This window comes from Micropterus dolomieu, linkage group LG18 (assembly GCF_021292245.1).
Source record: "Micropterus dolomieu isolate WLL.071019.BEF.003 ecotype Adirondacks linkage group LG18, ASM2129224v1, whole genome shotgun sequence".
Lineage (NCBI taxonomy): Eukaryota > Metazoa > Chordata > Actinopteri > Centrarchiformes > Centrarchidae > Micropterus > Micropterus dolomieu.
The window spans coordinates 29,300,879-29,322,299 of NC_060167.1; the positions used below are offsets into that span (position 1 = coordinate 29,300,879).

At 39.6% G+C, this 21,421-nt stretch overlaps 3 protein-coding genes across 9 annotated transcripts in view; 1 reads left to right on the plus strand and 2 right to left on the minus strand.

The window, feature by feature from the left end:
* The window catches only part of slc25a26 (solute carrier family 25 member 26), a 108,679-nt gene that overhangs the window by 21,076 nt on the left and 66,182 nt on the right, over positions 1-21,421 (plus strand). The gene's annotated exons all lie outside the window — the stretch shown is intronic.
* LOC123987260 (zinc finger protein 37-like) lies at positions 2,384-5,716 on the minus strand. Of its 3 annotated transcripts, none has more exons than XM_046075979.1 (3): positions 5,479-5,716; positions 4,300-4,656; positions 2,384-3,740 (listed from the first exon to the last, which is right to left on the minus strand). In XM_046075979.1, the coding sequence occupies exons 1-3, from the start codon at positions 5,660-5,662 to the stop codon at positions 2,878-2,880; spliced, it is 1,404 nt and encodes a 467-aa protein (XP_045931935.1). In that variant the 5' UTR covers positions 5,663-5,716; the 3' UTR covers positions 2,384-2,877. The 3 variants fall into 3 exon arrangements, with proteins under 3 accessions (XP_045931935.1, XP_045931934.1, XP_045931933.1); XM_046075978.1 differs by having other exon boundaries at positions 4,300-4,659; XM_046075977.1 differs by having other exon boundaries at positions 4,300-4,680.
* Positions 8,832-21,421, minus strand: part of synpra (synaptoporin a) — a 29,295-nt gene continuing 16,705 nt past the window's right edge. For 2 of the 3 annotated variants that reach the window (XM_046075982.1, XM_046075983.1), the window contains 4 exons: positions 15,420-15,544; positions 13,463-13,661; positions 12,980-13,171; positions 8,832-11,015 (listed from right to left, as the gene is read on the minus strand). In XM_046075982.1, the coding sequence (XP_045931938.1) occupies positions 10,764-11,015; positions 12,980-13,171; positions 13,463-13,661; positions 15,420-15,544 (768 nt within the window). In that variant the 3' untranslated portion in view covers positions 8,832-10,763. Of the gene's footprint in view, positions 11,016-12,979; positions 13,172-13,462; positions 13,662-15,419; positions 15,545-17,524; positions 17,636-21,421 lie in introns of those variants that run through there. The other variant, XM_046075984.1, reaches the window with a different exon arrangement.

The following is a 21,421-nucleotide window of genomic DNA, read 5'->3' on the forward strand; positions in this document are numbered from 1 at the left end:
ACGAAAACCTTTTCCAGAGTCCTCTGGACCTCAGACTGGGCCGAAGGTTTACCTTCCAACAAGACAATGACCCTAAGCACACCGCTAAAATAACGAAGGAGTGGCTTCACAACAACTCCGTGGCTGTTCTTGAATGGCCCAGCCAGAGCCCTGACTTAAACCCAATTGAGCATCTCTGGAGAGACCTGAAAATGGCTGTCCACCAACGTTTACCATCCAACCTGACAGAACAGGAGAGGATCTGCAAGGAGGAATGGCAGAGGATACCCAAATCCAGATGTGAAAAACTTGTTGCATCTTTCCCAAAACGACTCATGGCTGTATTAGATCAAAAGGGTGCTTCTACTAAATACTGAGCAAAGGGTCTGAATACTTATGACCATGTGATATTTCAGTTTTTCTTTTTTAATAAATTTGCAAAAATTTCTACATTTCTGTTTTTTTCTGTCAAGATGGGGTGCTGAGTGTACATTACTGAGAAATAAAATGAACTTTTTTGATTTTTGGAAAATGGCTGCAATGAAACAAAGAGTGAAAAATTTAAAGGGGTCTGAATACTTTCCGTACTCACTGTATAATGGATGGGTAGGCAGAAACAGCGATCTTACATTTTCCTGTTATTTGTCAGTGGTCATACTTTCAGTAAATAGTTTTTGAGATTTTCTTTGCTATGGTATGTTATTCCAGATGACACAAGCCTCCCAAGATGTAACAAAATGCAAGATAACAGTAAAGTAAAATAATGTGTATACAGCTGTAATGTCATGCCACATCATGTACTAAGCACTTCATTTATTGATGTTGCTGTTGTTTGATGAGCAATTAACAATAATATTCACAAAATCCATATGGTTTTACTGAATAATTAAGTAAATATAATTTCTTAGTAAAGAACCCTAATTTCGTGACAGGCTGTAATGTGTCCACCCCTTAACTCTGTCTCTTGAGACCTAGGAGTCAAATAGTTTTAAGAGTGCACATTTTAGACAGCCTTGACTTTTATACATATACAACACTCACCTGGTCTGAGAAAAGAGGGGATGCAAATATCGGCAGGGACACAATCAGCATTGCCAAATATGCATCCACCTCTTAAGTTTGTTTTCAGTCACTGGAGGATCAAACACTTTTATCAGCTCATATTTTAGGCTGAGAGAAAGAGAAAATATCTAGTAAGCTGCAGTGTGTGGTCGAAAATGCCTTGTTGATGTCAGAGGTCAGAGGAGAATGGGCAGACTGGGTCGAGATGACAGAAAGGCAACAGTAACTCAAATAACCACTCGTTACAACCAAGGTATGCAGAATACCATCTCTTGAACGCACAACACGTCGAACCTTGAAGCAGATGGGCTACAGCAGCAGAAGACCACACCGGGGGCCACTCCTGTCAGCTAAGAACAGGAAAGTGAGGCTACAATTCACACAGGCTCTCCCACACTGGACAACAAAAGATTGGAAAAACGTTGCCTGGTCTGATGAGTCTGGATTTCAGCTGCGACATTCAGATGGTAGGTTCAGAATTTGGCGTAAACAACATGAAAGCATGGCGCGATCCTGCCTTGGATCAACGGTTCAGGCTGCCGGTGGTGGTGGCTTTATGCTGTAGAGCATATTTTCTTGCACACTTTGGGCCCCTTCATACCAATTAAGCATTGTTTAAAAGCGACAGCCTACGAGAGTATTGTTGCTGACCATGTCCATCCCTTTATGACCATAGTGTACCATCTTCTGATGGCTACTTCCAGCAGGATAATGCACCATGTCACAAAGCACAAATCATCTCAAACGGGTTTCTTGAACATGAGTTCACACAGTTCGCTGTACGCCAATGGCCTCCACAGTCACCAGATCTCAATCCAATAGAGCAGGATGTGGTGGAACGGGAGATTCACATCATTGATGTGCAGCTGACAAATCTGCAGCAACTACGTGATGCTGTCATGTCAATATGGACCAAAGTCTGTGAGGAATGTTTCCAACACCTTGTTGAAAGCCACAAAGAATTATAGCTCTGAAGGCAAAGGGGGGTCCGACCCAGTACTAGCAAAGTGTACTTAAGAAAGTGGCCGCTGAGTGTAGTTCCTCATGTAACAAATACTTCAGTTTTGTGAACACACATGTTAACATTACTTGGTCTGAGAAAGGTGGGAATGCAAATATCAGCAGGTAACCTGCTTTTATCAGCTCATAAAAATATAAATGGATTTATATACTTTAGTAACTGCTGCTCCCATGGTGACTGCCCTCTGTGAAGCCTTGTGTTGTGACTTGAGAATGATGTGGAGTCAAAACAGGTCTGTGGTACATAATATTCTACAGCAGTCATGTAGGCAATATCAAAACTCCAGCCATCACCCTCAATTGAAATAAACAGAAAATGGAATGTCAATACACCCAAAACACAATTTAATGAGTATTGCCTAGCTTGCACAACTTGCATGTCTAGATCAAGCGAGGAAATTAAATAGCACAACCAATGTTTACATTGTCTCATACAATGTTTCTTTGATGTTTCTCTCCATCAGGTTGAAAGCACAAAAACAAATCTCAAATTTGCTTTGCTGTTGATGATGCAAATGCTAATTTTTGTTAGTTTAGAAATGTTTAGAAATGCATTAAGAAATGTATTCTACACTCCAGTCAACACACTAATTTAGTCTCTGTGACAGTCCATGTTTTTTCAGACGTGCATCTCAGAAAACTAGAATATGGAAAAGATCATTTATTCCCATAATTTAAGTCAAAAAGTGAAACATTTATATATTCTAGATTCATTACACATGAAGTGAAATATTTCAGGCCTTTTTTTGTTTTGATCTCGATGATCATGGCTTACAGCTCATGGAAATCAAAAATCCATTATCTGTGTTTAAACAATCACAACGTTTGAGTGTAATACACTTTGTCCTCTGCGTGGATCTTCAGATGTGTGTTTAAGTTGCTCTTCCTTTTGAAGCTTTTCCCGCACACCACGCACAGGTGGGGTCTTTCCCCGGTATGCGTCACCCTGTGAGTCTCCATGTCGCCTTTTCGATTGAAGCGCCGACCGCAGTCGGTGCACTGGTATGGTCTTTCCCCTGTGTGGATTCTCATGTGCAAAGTCAAAGCTCCACTCTGTCTGAAGTTCACGCCACATTCCTTACACTGGTACGGCTTCTCTCCTGTGTGGATCCTCACATGGTCCTTCAAATGACTTGACTCTTTAAAACGTTTCGCACAGATGGGACAAGTGTGTCTTCTCTCCCTGGTGAGATTGTTGACGTCTTCCTCCACCCCAAAACTTTCCCTTTCTTCGCCACACAAGTCTGAGTTTTGCCTCGTTCCCGTTAGTGTCAGTGCCTTCATCCACTGTCCATTCACCACACATTCTGTATTCTTGCTGTATTCACTTTGATTTACAGAGTAGAAGGGCTGAGAAACTCTGGTGAGCCTGGACTGTTGGCAGCCTACTGCTTCAGCATCTCTCCTCTTTTCCTCTGCTGTGTAAAATGTTTTGCTGGTCAGAGTCTGCTTGTGGCTGAAGCTTGAAGAATGAGGCTCATCATAAACACTCCTTTCTGACTGAAGAGGGAATTCGTAGTTGAGGTCAGCCTCTTTCCGAGGACTCAATGATGTAAATTTTTCCACTTTGATTTGAGAAGGGTCGGGGTCCTTGTTGTTCTGACAGGTTCTCCAGTCTTGTCTAGTGTACTGCTGCTCATCAGGCCCCTCCTGCTCATGTTGAGTGATCTCAAGCGGATCTAGAGGGACAAAGGGGTGAAATAATTTGGCAAATACCTCTTGTCTTGTCATTATCTTCTTGAGTTTAGATTGCAAAATGACAAATACACACATATGCTTACAACTATGACCTCTTTCACCTTTTGTTACTTGCTATTGTTCTTACATCTTATTTAATGTCCATTCCCTCTGGAGAAAAATAAGATTCTTTCCATCAGCATACTCAGACTAAAGCAAAGATGAACATCTTGTGTTGCATTTGGAAAGTTGTTTCACTCTGCTGTTGATGTCAAGCAGTGAAAACTTCATCAACTGACCAGGTAAAATGACTAGAAATATATATTATAATATGAAAATATGATTTATTGTGATGCAGTTTTTGCATTGTCAAATGGGCAGGGGCAAACTGACAAATCCAGTCAACACTTCTCAGCTTACAAAGCATCTCTCCAGCCACCGCAAACGCACCTTTCTTCACGTTTCACCACACTCCAGTACAAAGAGCATATATTAATAAAAACATACATTTTAGCTGTAATTTTGCTATAGCGTCTGCTGGATATAGTGTCCTATCCTCACCTAACAGGGTCTGTCGCTGAAGTCCAGAAGACTCTGGATTTACTCCACAGGGCATCTCAGCCTGCCTGGTTGATGGAGAGATTATGAACTCATCACCATCAGGCTCATCTTTGATATTTGCTGTCTTTTCAACAGTTAATATTCTGTAGAGGTGAGAGGGCGGCTCCTTGTGACCCTGAGGAGACACTGTGGCGACACCCTGCTGCCTACAGGACGGTCCTCGCTCCTCAGCCCTTTGGTCATGCTCCTCTTTAATATGCAGGGTGCTCGGGTGATCGGGGCTCACATCTGGGGCCCGCTCCTCCTCGCACTTAGGACAAGCCTCCTTATCACAGCAATGAGAGCTGACCTGATGAGCTGCTGAATGAATGAGGGGTGAGACTGGAGATAAAAAGCTCACTTTAAATTCACATTTAAGTCTAAAAACATCTCATGTAGACATTGTGTTTTACTTTTAAAGGTCATACGTGCCAATGTCATCTGAACCATGTACATTTAAAGACACATTAAGTGCCACCGGATGCCAGCAGATGCCACAGGTTACCACAAGCTGCCCGGGACACCCAATGTACACCCAGTAGTAAAATGCGATCTGTATACGGATACATACTCCAGACAATAAACAATCCGGATAACAAATCTGCTACTACCAGGTGTGAATTGTTAGTGTCTGACAGCTAGTGGCACCCTCTAGAAGCTAGTGATGATCTGTGGCTTATAAATATTTGAATATTTACACCATCTATGTCAAGTCCTTTGCTGCTGCTGAGATGTTATGGAAAAGTGAAAAACTAACACAAACCATTGAAAAACAAGAAAATAAAAATGTGTAAACTTGTAACAGTAACAAGTGTATTTTTGGTTCCTTTTTATTTCTAAATTGGCGAAATTATAAACGCCTTGGCGGTTGTAATTAAACAAAACTAATCTCTTATATTAACTGCCTAATGAGTGCCGATAGCCTGCCACTGGCTGCCACTGGGAGGATCTCGGTGCTGCTGTATGTATCTATAGAACATCCTCATGAGGCTAATTTTGCACTGAGCCATAAGACGCTATCATAAAAACTGAAGTGGGCTGCAGCCTCATCATGTTCGCTGCAAAACTCCATCAATTAACAAACAAAACAAATAACGAGTCTAGACCTTGTCATTGATTTGAAGTGTTTCATCCACACACCTGATCTGTGTAATTTGACTTCAGGCCAGAGCACCAGTGTCCGCAGGTGGTCTATCTCCTGCTTGGACCGTCTGATCTCTCCCTGGTACTCTGTCAGCGTTTTCTCCACCGCCCCGAAGATCTCCACAGCCGCCGCTGTCAGCCGCTCAGAAATGAACGCGTTTAGGTATTGTAGAGAGGCCATGTCTGCTCGGATGCTGCTCGGACAGACCGACACATCCCGTTATATGTGACTTCCTTGTTGTGAGAGGTTTTACTGGTGTGTTTAAAAGCGGCCAGACAGGCTGCTGGCGCCTCCTGCTGGCCACCATGAAGCTCACCACCCTGTCTGGGGCTAGGTGTACTCTGGTGACATACAAAACACTGACAAAGTTTTAAACGAATGGTAAACGTGCGTAAAGGCTGTTCTTATTCACTTGGCCTGCTGTGTTGCAGACAGTATCATAACAAAGCAAACTGCTCCTACTATACCTTCTACATAATACATTAATTTGTAGTTAAATATTTCTTTATAAGGTAGTTTAACAATCCAAATGATCTAGAGTCAGAAGTTTGTTAAGCTAGTCACGCAAGCTTTAGGAGTCGGGCTAACAGTTTTTTCCTCCATTATAAGTGGATTTGCCTTTTTATCTCTTTTTGATATGTTGAATACTAACTGTCATCAAAATAAATGTATGTAAGTTTTCAGTATAAGCTAGGGGATATTAGTTATGTAACGTTAGTTTGTAATTTTTAGCCTAGCTTATAAGGTAGCTGAGGCGGTTTCTTTGGCTCACAGACAGTTTCACAGAAATTGAACAATTTTGTGGCATAAAGAATTTTTACATGGTAAAACAACTTAAATTTGACCACATACTTAGTCACTTTGTTTTGGCTAAATATTCCTCAGTCTTGCGTATGAATTTATTGAAGTGACAACAGGCAAGACAGTAAAGTCATCAAAACAGGGAGTGAAGGCTGCTGCTAAATACTTTTAGCTTAGCTACTGGGGTTAACGTTACATGCTTTTAACATTGAAAAGTCATGCATTTGTAGTTTTACATTGGTAGATTATTTTTAAAAGGTAATCACATATGGATTTGGTCACTGTCTTGTTAATCTAGATTTTATTAAATTTCAGTCACTACAAAAAACACCATTTACACTAACAACCCTTTAACAAATGTCACCTTAATCTCTAGTATCACAGATGTTGGTCATGATCAGACAAAATCCTGCCAACAAGTCCAAACCTTGTACTGTTTGGCAGGGATATATACATCTACATCTATATACATCTATGCATGTAAAAAGAGTCACTTTCCAATATGGAAATGGTCAGTGCCATGGTATAGATGCAGTGCAGCCACAAGATGGTCTCATTATTGCAGTCATTTTCCTCTAGGCAGTTATTTTGCACAGTATACCACTGTTACTACCACTAATCATAATAACTACGATCATATGTTTACGCAGTTCTTTGTATATCTTTGGGCCTATGTCCCTCTATACAGAGTGTCTATCAGTGGACAGTTTAGTTTAGTTTACCTGTGTGGCAGTGATGATTACGTACGCAGAAGCTATTGCTTGACGGTGATTTTATTACATGTGGTGAGACTGCCCCTAGTAATGATGTCTACTGGAGAACTGAGGCTGCCAAGCATATTTATTTTATAGATTTAGAAGTTGCTCAATTCCCGAACAATTCACTCCCACAACTGATTCACCAGTTGGTCATTTTATTTTCTGGAAACATCCGTCACAGAATAGCCCTGTTTCTGTGGAAATCAGGTCAAAAATCAGGTATTTAATCTAATGCAACATCTTGGAGAAACCAAGTCATTTGTCACTGCTACGTGTACGTTTTCACACAGATCAGATAAAGAGATCTAAGCAAACACAGAGAGAACATGTTATTTATGAGCAAATATGTGCATCTTTATTAGTCTCCCGGTGAGTCTATCTCTGTGCTTCGGAGTTTGCTCGCTTATGAGCTTGAGCACGCGTACGAGTGTACACACACGGTTACAATCTAAAAAGCGCACCGCAAGTGCGCTTGAAAACTGCATATTGCTACTTTAACATTAAGGTAAACATTTTTGAATCATAGACATATTGTCAAGTTTTTAGTGTCAAGTGTGATACCTACAAATGTATTGTCACCAGTGCTTGACATTAACTTTTTTGCTCACTAGCCGATGTGGCTAGTGGTTTTCCAAAGTTACTGGCCACGGAGCATTTTCACTAGCCACAGTTTTGTTTTTGGAATATTATGTTTTATGTGATTAAAGTTGACTATGGTGTGCTAAAAATTACTAATATTATCATTAGCTTTGATAAGGTTGCTCTGAGATAATTCCACCTAAAACAATTATACAGGTCTTTATTTTCCAAAGTAGTAGAGTATTCCCAAACAAATGCATCTCCTGCTTTCCCACATGGCAAGAGTACTTTTTAAAAAAACATAGAATAAACTCTGGAAAGGTAGTTGTGATATTACGATATGATGTGACATAAGGGCAGCCCTATAGGCCTAGTTTATGTTTTTCTTCTTTTTTAAACACCAACATGTTCCATAAATTTTACAGCATTTAACAGCTCTTTCCTCCTGGCTTTCTCCATTTCAGCTCTGACTTTTCTCTGTCTCTTGTTCTCATGTGCATTTTTTCTTACGCACTGGTCGGCCACGCACACTCACGCACTGACCAGTCGCGTGTGATGACAGAGATTATACCATCAGGTTAAAACAAGAAGGGAGGCCGACGATCTACAGTTCTGAGGGACTTTGGCTGCCTTGTGACAGATTAAACTTTAGAGATTTGGACAATGATCTATTTATTTTATTTCCTCACCTCAAAGTTATAGGTAAAAATGTACTCGTAATGTAATGATACTACTGTATGATATATACAATTGTGACCAAACATTTAATTTATACATTGTTGTTCTAGCTTTGTGAGTCATGCTGCATGACCCTGTTGTGTACAGTTTTGGCTGTGTTGTGTTGCATCGGCATGCTGCATGTTATTTGGAGCCTCACATATAGTCAGTAGATCAGATCCTGCTGTGAAGACAGACACACACATACACATGCAACGCCTCAATGCTGGGAGATACATACAGACTGCAAAGACACCTCATTGTTCACAGTAGAACACACAGGAGAATAGATCTGATCCACTTCATGAATGTTATTTTTCCTGAACCTCTTTGTGTGTAGTCATTTCCTTTCCCTCCTCTCTTTCTCTTTCTGCTCATCAAACACACACACACTTACTCTCAAACAGTTATTTTGATCTAAGCAAACACAGAGAGAACATGTTATTTATGAGCAAATATGTGCATCTTTATTAGCATGAATGCCTGTTAAACTTTCACACAATGAACTAATTTCATGTGGACCCACACACATTTATCATGGATGTCAGTTTATTATACATACATGGGTGTTCAATCTGCTGTATTATACTGATGCAAGCCACATGCTTAGGAGGTCAAGAAAAAGGGTTGCACAAGTCATATTAATGTAAACAAACAGCAACCAGGCATTAATCTTTGAATATTACTATACATGAATTGCACAGATTTTTTAGAGTTGTGTAAACCTGAATTGTGATTTTAAAATTAACAAAAGTTCAATATTATGTTTAGATGAGCCCACTATTCACTAATAGTCCATTATCACTGTATCATAATCATAATAATAATGATGTGCTTTTTTGCTGGGCTTTAGCAGTGAAAATTGATTCTCTAAACATGCTTTAGAGAGGTATAACTTATGTTTATTATGTCTCAGTAGTCTGAGGATAGCATAGAAAAGAGTCACAGTAATTTGTAGCAGGAGCGGCCACTTGTAAACAATGAGGGAGATCTCCCTCTTTACATTAATCAAATAAAATGACAAAGTAATATTGTCTGTGCAGATGAAGGTGAACACCATAGAGACAGAAACAACATGCTGCAATGATTGCAATCCTGTACTTTTTTCTTGCACAAAACCTCTATAGTATAATTTGCAGTTTGTAGTTATTGCTTTACATTTTTAGACTTTCTGACATGATCAATGTCAGTCATGAGTTGGAATGTATTTGTACAAACGATTATAATACAGAAATTAAGTTAAATTATATTGTGAATCCGTACCTGAATTACAAATACCCATTATCAAAATATAGTTCCTGTTAGATTAAAAAATAATGCACATGTAATAATACTGTACTAAATAAACTTTCAGTAATGAGTCAGGGCAGTGTGAAGTTTGTAAACTTTCAGAGATATAATGCGTGTTTTTTAAAATAGTTTCACAGAGAGCATATTAGCACACATACCACATCATGCACTTAGTCGACACCATTTCAGAAACTTGAGAATTATACAAACATAGAGCACTTTTTTCCTTCCACGATAGTGCACACCAGTTTTAAAAAGACATCCAGTCGTAACAGTGAATGTCAATTACCAAGCGCAGAGAGAAACTGTAACTTATATGTTTCAAACTACAAGAAATACAACATTCAGCAAACAACACCTCTGACAGAGAAGGAGTAAAAGACTATATCTAGTAATTTTGTACAATACACAATACTTTTATCTACAAAGAGTGTACTTTGAAACCTTTGATGCCTTTTTTATTACCATCTTTTTTTACACAGACAAATTGATGACAAATTGAGCAGAGAATGAAAGTTTTTTATGTCTATGTGACTAATTGTGGACAATATTTTTTGAAATTGGTCCAGTATTAAAAGAGTGAGCTGCAGTCAACAGCAGTGAGACAAGGCTGCAACATAATCCTTTCGGGCAATTGCACCCAGTCAAAGTACATCCGCTAAAGTGCTTGTTTTTGCCGCTGACCGGCTCAGATTGTGTCTGACAACATTGTGGAAGGATGCATACAGAGATAGAACTAGTTTTTAAGAGTAAGTTGTTGTTTTTTTAACCAGAAACAGTTGCTATATCAGTCTCATCACAGCCACCAGACTCCCTTGACAAAAATATAAATTCTACTTCTCTGGTGTTCTGCTGCATCAATTGGTTATTTTGTGTTAATGTTTGACTTTGTTCTTTTAAACCCTTTAAAACACCAAAGTCACACACTAACACTTGCACAACTGCCCGCAAGGATTACGCTATAGCCCTGTCTCGCTGCTGCAGAGTGCAGCGCACTAGCTCAAAACTGGACCAATTTCAATCCAGTTTGAAAATACAGAAGTTACCCTTTAATCGTTCACTTTCCTCCTTTCTTATCAGCCCCTGATTGCCATGCTTGAAAATGCAGAAGTGCCCCTCACAAAACGAAAAGGCAGCTACATTTGATTGGAGTAAGAGGTGGGTCCTCCCACCTGGCTATACTCAGACAGCTGGCCAAGGTTTCCCTGGGTGTTGTAGCTCCCTGACTGGTCAAAGCTTCCCTGGTTGTAGGACTGCTGGGTAAAGGTGCCGGACTGTTTCTCAGAGGCTCCGCCTGCTAACCTTGATGCACCCTTGTGCCAACCAGTCTCCTTAAAGACAAACCAGATGTTTCCAGCCCATAGGACAAAGTTGAGAAACCCAAAAACCTGAAGAGAAAGAATATGAGATAAAGCGATATTAAACATGGGCAAATGAGAAATGCTAGTAAGCAATGTGTACAAATATCTTTGTATTATTATATTATTTTATTTGTTGGTAATTTATTTATTAATTTAAGCAAGTAACATAGTTATTTTAAGCCAAACCCTTTATCTTTTCCTGAACTTAAGTAGTTGTGGTGTCTAAACTGGTGTCTAAACCTAAACAAACTGCTAAGTTTCACAGTAACCACTAGTTTTATTTTTAAAGTATGTCAAGTTAGCAAGAATAACATACTTTAAAAATAAAACTAGTGGTTGATGTTATACTTATTCTTGCTAACTTGACTCTACACGTACAAAAATGCTAAATGGCTAAAGGGTACCCAGGGTTTAAAAAAGCGATGCCAAGGGGTCTTGACAAAGCGTACACACTGTATGTGACACACTGGGGTGAGAATGGGTTTTGATCAGATGTGCTCCTGCATAGCTGGAATGAAAACCCGCAAACCACATTGACCCTTCCACTGATCAGTTTGACACCCAAACTTCAAAATATTCAGCTCCTTTAGGAATGCTTAAACAATTTAGTAACTATATTTAAATGTATTTAAAAGAATCTTTAGGCTTTTTCAACTCCTCCTCAACCTCTTCATACTCCCTCAACTTCAACTTCACCTGACAGTTCAACTGCTTTCACTTCAGCTGCATTCACCGGCATTTTAACTGCATTCATTTCTTTCTCCTCAACTGTCCTTTCAACTCCTTTCAGTGCTTTAAAGGTGTATATTTATTGACAGAAATGCAATATAAGATCCATAACTATGTTTTCAGTGGTGTGTAAAGACCTTCCATAATGAACCATTATGTATTTATTACCTTAGAATGAGCAATAAATATCTACATAACCGCGGGTCCCCCCTTCCATGGACCTCGCCACGTTGCGTCATCATGTTTCTACAGTAGCTGAAAACGCTACAGTGCTACAGAGCGCATTTCATCACTACATTCTTCTTGTTCTACTTCTGGTAGAATTCAGGCAGTGTAGACACTCATCACTATGTTGAATACGTACGTTAGAAGAAGAACCTATGAATGCTTTATCATTTTCCCAGAATCTCCAGGCAGAGGACATTTAGGGGAATCATGTTTTTTGACAACTCTTTCAGAGGTGTGTCAAGCAGGCAGCAGACTCTTTTAATGTTGTTCAGAATTTTTCAAAGTAAAAGCTCAGTTCAACTCCTACTACAGCATTACAGTAAACAAGCTTCTCACGCTTTTATTTTATAGGTAAAACCACTAAAGAGGAAGTGATTAAGTGAGTAACTGTTGCTATCATGACTGAGATCTATTTCAGCATTGCTATCAAAGTATTTATTTAAATATATTTTTTACCACTATCAAAGCACCATAATCTGACCGCGGGTCAGATATTATTGTTGGTGGTCAGTTTTGGTGAGGGTCCATAATCACAGAGAGTTTCCTTGTCAATGTTTGTATAAACTTTATCTAATGTGTGGTTTAAAATGGATTGTGGTGCAGAAATAGTGACAGTGTTACACACTCATGGCTTACATATTCCATGTTGTCTGTCAGTGGCCAAGTCACACTGACCTATAGTTTTACTAAATTAAGTAAATATATTTCCTAATAAATATACCTAAAGAAACCTTTTCTTGACTGGCTACTCTCTGCTGTCTCAGAAGAGACACCTTTTGTGCTGTGTCAGGGTTAGGGGGCAGTGGTAGACTGGAAAGTTGGTAGCAAGTCACAACCTCACCACTAGATGCCACTAAATCTTACACACTGAACCTTTAACTGATACTTCGACGTCATTCAGTGCTTACCCTTAAAAACTTCAACTTACATTTTAACTGCGACTGAACAAAAAATTTCAGCAGTGAGCACACTTTTTTAGCATTATTTATTTATTTATTCCCAGTTTTTTTGGGACTCACATCCTGTGAACCTACCACTGAAGTGTTGAGCCCGGACCAGCGTGGTCCATGCAGAGAGTCACACTTGTTGGTCTGGACTTTGCAGGCAGAGATTAGGAGCTGCACCTCATCTGGATCAGTGGCCACTTTCACATCAGACAGGGCCTTGGCCCAAGCAGAGGAACTGACCAGCCACAGGAAGGAGAACACCACTGTCACTATAAAGTCCTGAGGACATGTAAGAGAGAAGAGACAGGGTATGGAAAAATGAAGCTCAAGAAAACAACATTTTATTACTTTGTCACTACTTTGTGAAAGTAGTGGTTGAACGATAGTACTTGCTTTGTACAGTTATGTCTAGCACTATGATTACTTTGGCAGAGTCCTTATAAGATGTCAAATAAGGAACATTATTAATTGGGAATTTAAGGGTAAAATTATATAATATATAAAATTAATAAAATAAAATACTAATAAAAACTAAAAAATATGTTCTTGGCCAGACTCCACTGTACTTACAATGAGCGGTCCTCGGTTGTTTTCACGGTACTTGTTCTGAAAGAAGATGTAGACAATGGTGGCCATGAGGGAATACAGGAAGGCAAAGACCGCGATGGTGACGAAGAACTCTGCAGAGGATGAATAGTCTCCAATGAGGAACACGCGCTCCCTCCTAATGCCCTCACACACGGGCGCTTCAAAGGACACCTGGTGCAACCTGACACACAGAGAGGAAGGTGTGGGGGTCAAATCATGCTCACTACACAGTGTCTTTAACTTTAGCCTGACTGGAAAATAAAAATCTTGTATGTAGTTCAGGAACTCTAAACTAACGCCTCTAACACCTTATATCAGTTAGTACAATCTTATTTTTGGGGCTCTTTTCTCTTGGCATGACAAAGAAAACAAAAGCATTGTAAAAGAAAAACTTACTGCAAAAAATAACCAGGTGGTTCGTTTAATTGTCAGGATGTGGTTCTGTGACTTTTAGTATATTATCTAAATGTCAAAAAAGTTGGTAAAGACCGTATGCAATTTTAGTAACAGTATATTTGCAGATGATACCAGTAAGTTCATCATTTAATTTGCAGCTGAAAGGAATTATATCCATTGCAAGTTACATTTACTGAATACCTCTTAATCTCAGTGAACTAAGTCACTACACCCAAATTAGAAAAAAATATATATTTATTTACCCTAAGTGAGGTCTGGCAATACAGATAGTTTCAGTTTTACCTGCTGCTTTTAAGAAATAATCCCCCACACACCTACACACTTTAAATTCAATATCTTCCTACAACATGTCACTGAAACCTCTGGACATCAGGCTACAATATGTTGCCAGTCTAAAAGTAACTACATTGTTGTCAAATATTAGATTACATTACATTTTTTCATTTAGCTGAAGCTTTTATCCAAAGTGGCTTACAATTGCTATACATGTCAGAGGTCGCACGCCTCTGGAGCAACTAGGGGTTAAGTGTTTTCTCAGGGACACAATGGTAGATGGGTCACAATGGGGAATTGTATATATATGAACAATTTTGTCTGAAGCATAATTTTTTACAAAAAGGAAAAATCTTTCTGCAGATTTCTGGGTTAATATTGCATTGTCCATAACTCTAACGTAAGGCAATGAGAACATTTCATTGTACAGTGAAATTAAGAAAAGAAATCACATTTTTTTTCTGTTGAAGTCACATAAAACAATTAGTTGTCCATGTGGAGATCTACACTACCTGCCTATGTGAATGGTTATTTAGGTGGAAAGACAAACAAAAGACAAAGTCCCAGTGCCACTGTGTTAGCATCAGGTTCATATTTCTGGTATAAAACTTTAAAGGTCCTGTGTGTAATATTAAGGAGAATCTATTGACAGAAATACAATATATATGATATATATGATAGATAACTATATTTTCAGTGATGTATAAAGATCCATAATGAACCGTTATGCTTTTAGCACCTTAAAACTAGCCATTTCTATCTACAAACTCCGTGATTCCAGTTACATAGAAGCCATGTTGCAGAGCGTCAGACTTCATCCAGCCAGAGGGAGCGATCATCAACCGTCCGCAGCGGGCCAATCGCTCCGCGATCTTCTGTCCCTGGTCCACCCCACTCCCTCTCCGGTACGGATTGTGTCGCTAGTACAACTGGCACACTGATCGTTCCCTCTGGCTGGATGAATATTATGCAGGGTCCATGCACTAGCGCAACTTGGGGCTCTCCGCAACGCCACGCAACTTTCCAAATTCTTCCCTCTCACAGAAAAAGAGAGGTCAGCTCGCAAACACAGCCGCAGCTGTTGTGTGAAGCGTAATTGTAGCAAAATATGCTACATATGATGATAATAATAATACTGGGAACACGTGAATGCACATAGAGCCATTGGTTGCAATTCGCAGCCCTCACCACTAGATGCCACTAAAACTTACACACTGTACCTTTAAGACACTGAATGAAGCCCACTCACCTGAAAGGATACGCAAAATCGATGCCGATGCTGAGGTTGCTGCTGGCCTTCTCCATGCAGTCCACACTAACCCGCAGCTGCCCAGAGTAGCCCCCACATGTTGCAAACGCAAAAATGGCAAAGAGCTGCACAAAGAGAGAAAATAACAAAAATCAATGAAAGGGCATTACAGCTTATTTGAATTAAGGCAACAAATGACTAAAGGCAAAGTTATATTGCCACATAATTCTGACCAAAAACTATATGCACATGTAAACACACAACACACAGTCACAAGCAATTGCTACTGGGTGAGTAATACTGTCAACAATGTATATCAAATCTACAGTTGATGCTTCTGCCGCTGTGAGAACAGAAGCATCAGCTCTAATGAAATACATTATCAGAGGCCTGAGAACTCTTGGCTTGGAGATTTGCAGGCTTGCCAGTGGAGCAGATACTGAGCTGGTCAATAAGCGAGACAAGTCCTACAAACTACTGGGAATGAGATTTTTTTTTGACCATGACTCAGGGGACAGTCCCAGAATCCCAGATGAGAACACACAGTATACAATTATGTTAACATATCACCGTTTTTATTACAGTGGTTTGTACTAGACACACTGTTTGACAAGTATTCTTAATTATATCTCATATCTAACAATGCAACAACAGGTCTGTATCACTTTCACGCAAATCCAATGTTCTGGTGCCGAGGTAAACCTTTTGCATGATATACTATAATAGCTTTGATGCTTCTGTTTTTATTTTGCATGCTGTTTTGTGACTTTAAGACCAATTTAAAGCTGAAACCTGTAACACTAGCATTAGTGACAGGTAACTGAAATGATGTACGGACTGCAACAAAGATGGCTGACTTGTTGTAGAAGGTTGTGTTGAAGTTTGCTGCTTATGTGAATCAGCCACTCCTAAACTTGGATAATGCACCAGCCACCTGACAAAAATGAGTGCAATATTCAGTCTTCTTTTAGATCTGTTTTGGTCCTCACAAACTCTGAGGGAAGTGTCTGGCTGTTTAGATGAAAAATGTTTCAACAAGTTCTCAAGCCAGTTGCTAACTTTGTCTGTCTGGTGTTTGGAGATTTGGACAGGTAGGGTTTATGAGAGCTTGCTTGTTGAAAACAGCTGCTTGTTTCATAAGAGTGGTTGGAGTGAACCTAAACAGTAAAGTTGTGGGCCGAAAAACAAAACAATGAGGTGCGACACCTTTCTACCCAATGTTATTGTAAAATACTTTTTATTGCAGCTTTAACAATATATTAATTGACAAATACTACAGCTTTAAGAATATAAAGTTTTGCAGCTCGAAATCAAGCCACAGCAAACATTAAAACAGTCACTGGAATGAATTTCTATTAACAAGCCCAACTAGTGAATGTTGAGTATCAGCTGTTTCACCATTGGAACATTTTGAATATGGACGTCTCAACATTTTCACTGCTGTGAAGCCAATTTAATGCCAGCTGATAGCATTTTGGCCACATCAGCACATGGACCACAATAGCTGCAGTGAGTGTGCAGGCTGAGCTGAATTAGGACAGACAGAGTCATGTAGTCACAAGGAAGAAATCACCATTTGTGCTCCCGCCACTGGCACCTGATGACTTAAACACAACACTTATTTTTTAAAAAAGATGTTCACATTCTTCTTTAAGCATTTCCCTTATTTAAATTGCCCTTACAATACAAGAAATAGTAGGAACAAAAGGGAAGCTGAATACCTTGTAGGGTGTGCACACTTTGACACAGCAGCAACAGAAAAAGAGTCTAAGAATAAAGCATATTCCCAAAATAATGAAATGTATATAATAAAATGTAATCTGACAGATAAAACTGCATTAGCAAGCTGGTAGAGAGGGATATAAGGGATTACAGTTAAACAGAATCCATTCTTAAACCTTATGGATGTATTGTAGACCTCACAGCTTAGCTTGCATTACAGGATGTAAAACGTTGTAACAATCATTGTTAGGTAACAATTTGATTTCTAATGCCATAATAACAATTTGATGACACAAAGATCAGGCAGAATGATCACATATTGAAAAACTACCCATGGTGTTTGTTGAAAAGCTGTATCCATAATAAAAAAAACATACACTTACCGGAGCGAATATAACCATACACATTGAAGAAAAGGAGATCTAATCCAGCTTTGTTATGCTACAGGGCTCCCAGAAGATACTGAAACAGAAGCTGGAAGAGGCTGCCTGAGGAAAGCACACCAATGTGTGTGTGTGTGTGTGTGTGTGTGTGTATGGCTGAGTATGAATGTCTACCACAGCCTACCTTATATTTCTTTATTCCTCTACCATTCTGCCCTTCACCATTTTATAATTATCACAAGGTAAGATAGAAAAAATAAAACGAGCAAGACAGTAGGACGGGTCATGAGGAGAGAGGAAATTGGAAGGTGGCGATATATATGTTATTGAATTAAAAGTTCCCTGTGGAGTTTTTGACCACTAGTCAAAAGCTATGGAGCTAGTTTTCCTTGAGTGGGTCCACGTTTTGTTTACCTCGCGATACACATTCCTGCCAGTGGTTTCACACTATTTCACTGACCAGGTGGCAACAGTGAAAATCAGCTTTGCAAACATTTAATGAGGAAGTAATGCGTTCAACACATCCGTTAGAGATGAAGCATACAGATATTGCGTTTTCCTGACTGAATGTAAACATAACTTTTGTTTGTCTACAAGACAACTAATGTGCACCTTTAATAATTACTAAAGTGTAATAAAACCTAGGACGCAGGCTGCAACATGTCATCATACCTAAATGACAGAATAAGTCGATTGCCATTGATTCTCACCAGATTTTTGCGTCTAATAGACAAGTGATTCTCCGTCAGCACCGGAGTTACCTCCCGTAGTCCGGTGCTTTGGAGTGCAGCATTTACCTGAGTTATGTGAGTGAATTTATTGTAGGCTACTCCGTTGGGTGTAGGGAATGAAATGAACACCCGCCAAATGTGGGTAAATTTTGGCAGTGGTGGTGGGTGAAATTGTCAGGCTATTCGCCATTTTGTTGGACAGGGAAAATGCAGAAGAAAGACACATAAAGTGAGCGTATAGTGGTGATCGGCGCACACACCTGTGTCACATATGCACACACAGCCCAGTCAGCGCAGGGGAAATCTGTGGCGGTGTTTCAAACCAAGCTCACCAGTCCGGAAGAGGCCCAGTCCGTGACAGTCGGTGCGTCCTGGGACGGCCAGTGCGCTGCTTATCAGCAGCAACACACACTGGAGGAGACTTTGAAAATGAGGTTCAAATTGCGAGGCCCCCTGGCGGCTGAGGCCCCGGTCAATCGCCTACCTTTGCTCAATGGTAAAACCGCCTATGGGGAAGGGCTTCAAAAATCTGTGCACACAAGCTTACCGGACCTTATGTTAGTATGTTACTTAAGTTATGTGACGTTAAACACTTGGTTAAAGATTTTGTAAAGTTTGGTTAGGTTTAGGCACAAATACTACTTACTTAGGTTTTAGAAAAGATCATGGTTTAATAAGCCAACATTGACTTTTGAGTTCAAACGGGACTCATGTTTTGTCTGTAAAATCTCTGCCTTCAAAGTGAATATAACTATAGTTGTCAAATGCAGCGGCGGTTAAAAAGTTCACCATTTCCTTCTAACATGTAGTGGTATAAAGTATAAAATAGAAAGTACAAGTACCTCCATACTCTACTAATTAAAGTAAATAAGTAAATGTACTTTCCACTACTGAGGCATTATAAACGATTTTAAGTGATGTGAGAGACTAATTAATGGAATTATGATTCCAATAAAGGGATATATTGTGAAAGCATCTTAACAAGAAGCTCAAACTGTTTTACAGAACAGACCACTGACAGCAGACTATTATGTGTCTGTTTGCTCAGGGTGAACATACAGCTAACACACATGATCATTTAAGCTTTAATTTCAAAACTAATAAGGCTATGGCCCCATATTTTCTTTACTAGTCATTAGATGTCATTTCTGAAGGTGATACTGGACTACATGTTGCTGTTTACACGTATAATCTCTTTGTTAGTATCCCTTTCCTGCTGATTCCTGCTAATGCAATGTCAGTCTGCTTATAAAATAACCTGAATAATTAATCACCCTCTCAGCTCTGCAGCTGATAGATAAACATGGTTGAGGTGCTGGATAGCAAAACAGGAAGTGGTAAGTAGATTAATAGTGGACACATTATACAGCAGCAGATCAGCGTAGAGTAATTTTATGTATAAAGCCAACTATAAAGCCAATTTGTTATCTCCAGTAGTTGTAGCCTGTTTGGTGGTGTGTTTGTGTGTGCATGTGTAGGCCTATCTGTCCAAACTAATCTTCCATACTCCTGAACCCATCAGCCTAATATTTTCTGTGCACATTTATGGCTGTATGTTCAAAGAACTCTCGTGGTTGCAGTAATTCACAATGTTTCACAATGAAAAAACTATTTCATTGACTAAGCTTGTCGTAAAGCTTAGACTTTTCTTTCAGCAGTATTCACTATTTTACAATAAGCATTATGACATAGCAAAAGACAATGGGCTGGACTAAAAAGAAGGCTTATCTAGTGCATGTGAAGGTTCTCAGTGATCCAGGTCATAGTTATCCAAGGAAGGTTAAAATCAAGGAAACTGGACTTGGTTGAAGATACTAGAAGACGTTTTGTCCTTCATCTAAGCGACTTCTTCAGTTCTGGCTGACTGGTAGGGAAAGTCAGCTATTTAACCTCTGTGGAGTTGTTTGCCAAGATCATTGATACAGCTGGTTTGTTAGTGCTCCTGGCTGTTGTAACGGCTGTTGTTACATCTCACCAGTCATTCAGAACTGAAGAAGTCTGTTTGATGAGGGACGAAACGTTTTCTAGTATCTTCAACCAAGGCTTACCTATTCTTTTGCAGGTTTTCAAGTAGGTATATCTGCAGGTCCACAGTACTACGGGACACACCAACTACATGACATGCCCCCTAAATGGTAGCAGGTTAGTTAGATTTGGGCACACAAATGACTTGGTTAGATTTAGGAAAACATCATGGATTGGGTTTCAATAAGTACATTAATCCACAAAGTTATCTCAATAATAAAGTGGGTGTGTCATGTAGCCTGCAAGACTGCAGAGAGACATTTCTCTACATTTTGGCCTTTGTCGTGGCTCAATAACTAGCATCCATAGAAAAGTTTGGTCTCATCTTGAACCAGAGCATCTGCTGATTAAGTCCATACCTAATATTTTATTATCCACTAAAATTGGAAACCATGTTAGATGATTAAATCCCTTTTGTTATCTTCATCGCCATCTTGACTGTAAGTGGCGGGGAGAGACAACTGAGTGAGATTCAACTCTTCTGTGTTTGGGAGGGAGAGGGAGGTAGGGAGGGGTTTTATGTTGTGTGAAGTGTTACAACTAAATGTTTACATAAAATAGCAATGTTTCGCTTCAGAAGTTTGGACTTATTTCTCTATTATTTATTAAGTTTATATAGGCAAACCCAGGTCGCTCAGTTACAATGCCATTACACATTCCATGCATCTTAAAGAAAGTGAGACTTTATAGAAAACTTTCTCCACAACTCTCATGCATACACACAGCCTGCCCTGCAATCCCAGTTCCCCACCCACATGCCCTCCGACACACTAGGTGGAGATGTGCACTCTACTGAGTGCACACATAGTTCCTTATGTAATGAGTCAGAATGCAAAGCAGAAAATGTTTTTTATTGAGTAAGTTAGTTCAAGTATATTGGCATTCTCTCACTTCCTACACATGCAGTCTAAAGTTGTTGCCTCTGCTGCCCACTCCAACAGTACTGTGGCCCAAAGAGACATAATTATGGAGCCGTATGCAGAGACGTTTTGCCATGGCATTGCCATGTCCTCTGTCCATGTTCCTTCTCCGTTTTGATGTATGTTTTGTTAAAAGTCAGAGGCAGCTAGGTACAAACTCACTGTTTGATTAGTCAACCAGAAAAGATATGTGAAAATGCATTGCGAACATGGCTAGAGGG

Coding starts and splice junctions, on each gene's coding strand:
- LOC123987260 (XM_046075977.1), bottom strand. CDS start 5,662: ATGGCCTCTCTACAATACCTAAACGCGTTCATTTCTGAGCGGCTGACA. Junction 4,681..5,478: donor AGTCAAATTACACAGATCAG/GTGTGTGGATGA, acceptor TTTTATCTCCAG/TCTCACCCCTCATTCATTCA. Junction 3,741..4,299: donor TCAGCGACAGACCCTGTTAG/GTGAGGATAGGA, acceptor TTGTCCCTCTAG/ATCCGCTTGAGATCACTCAA.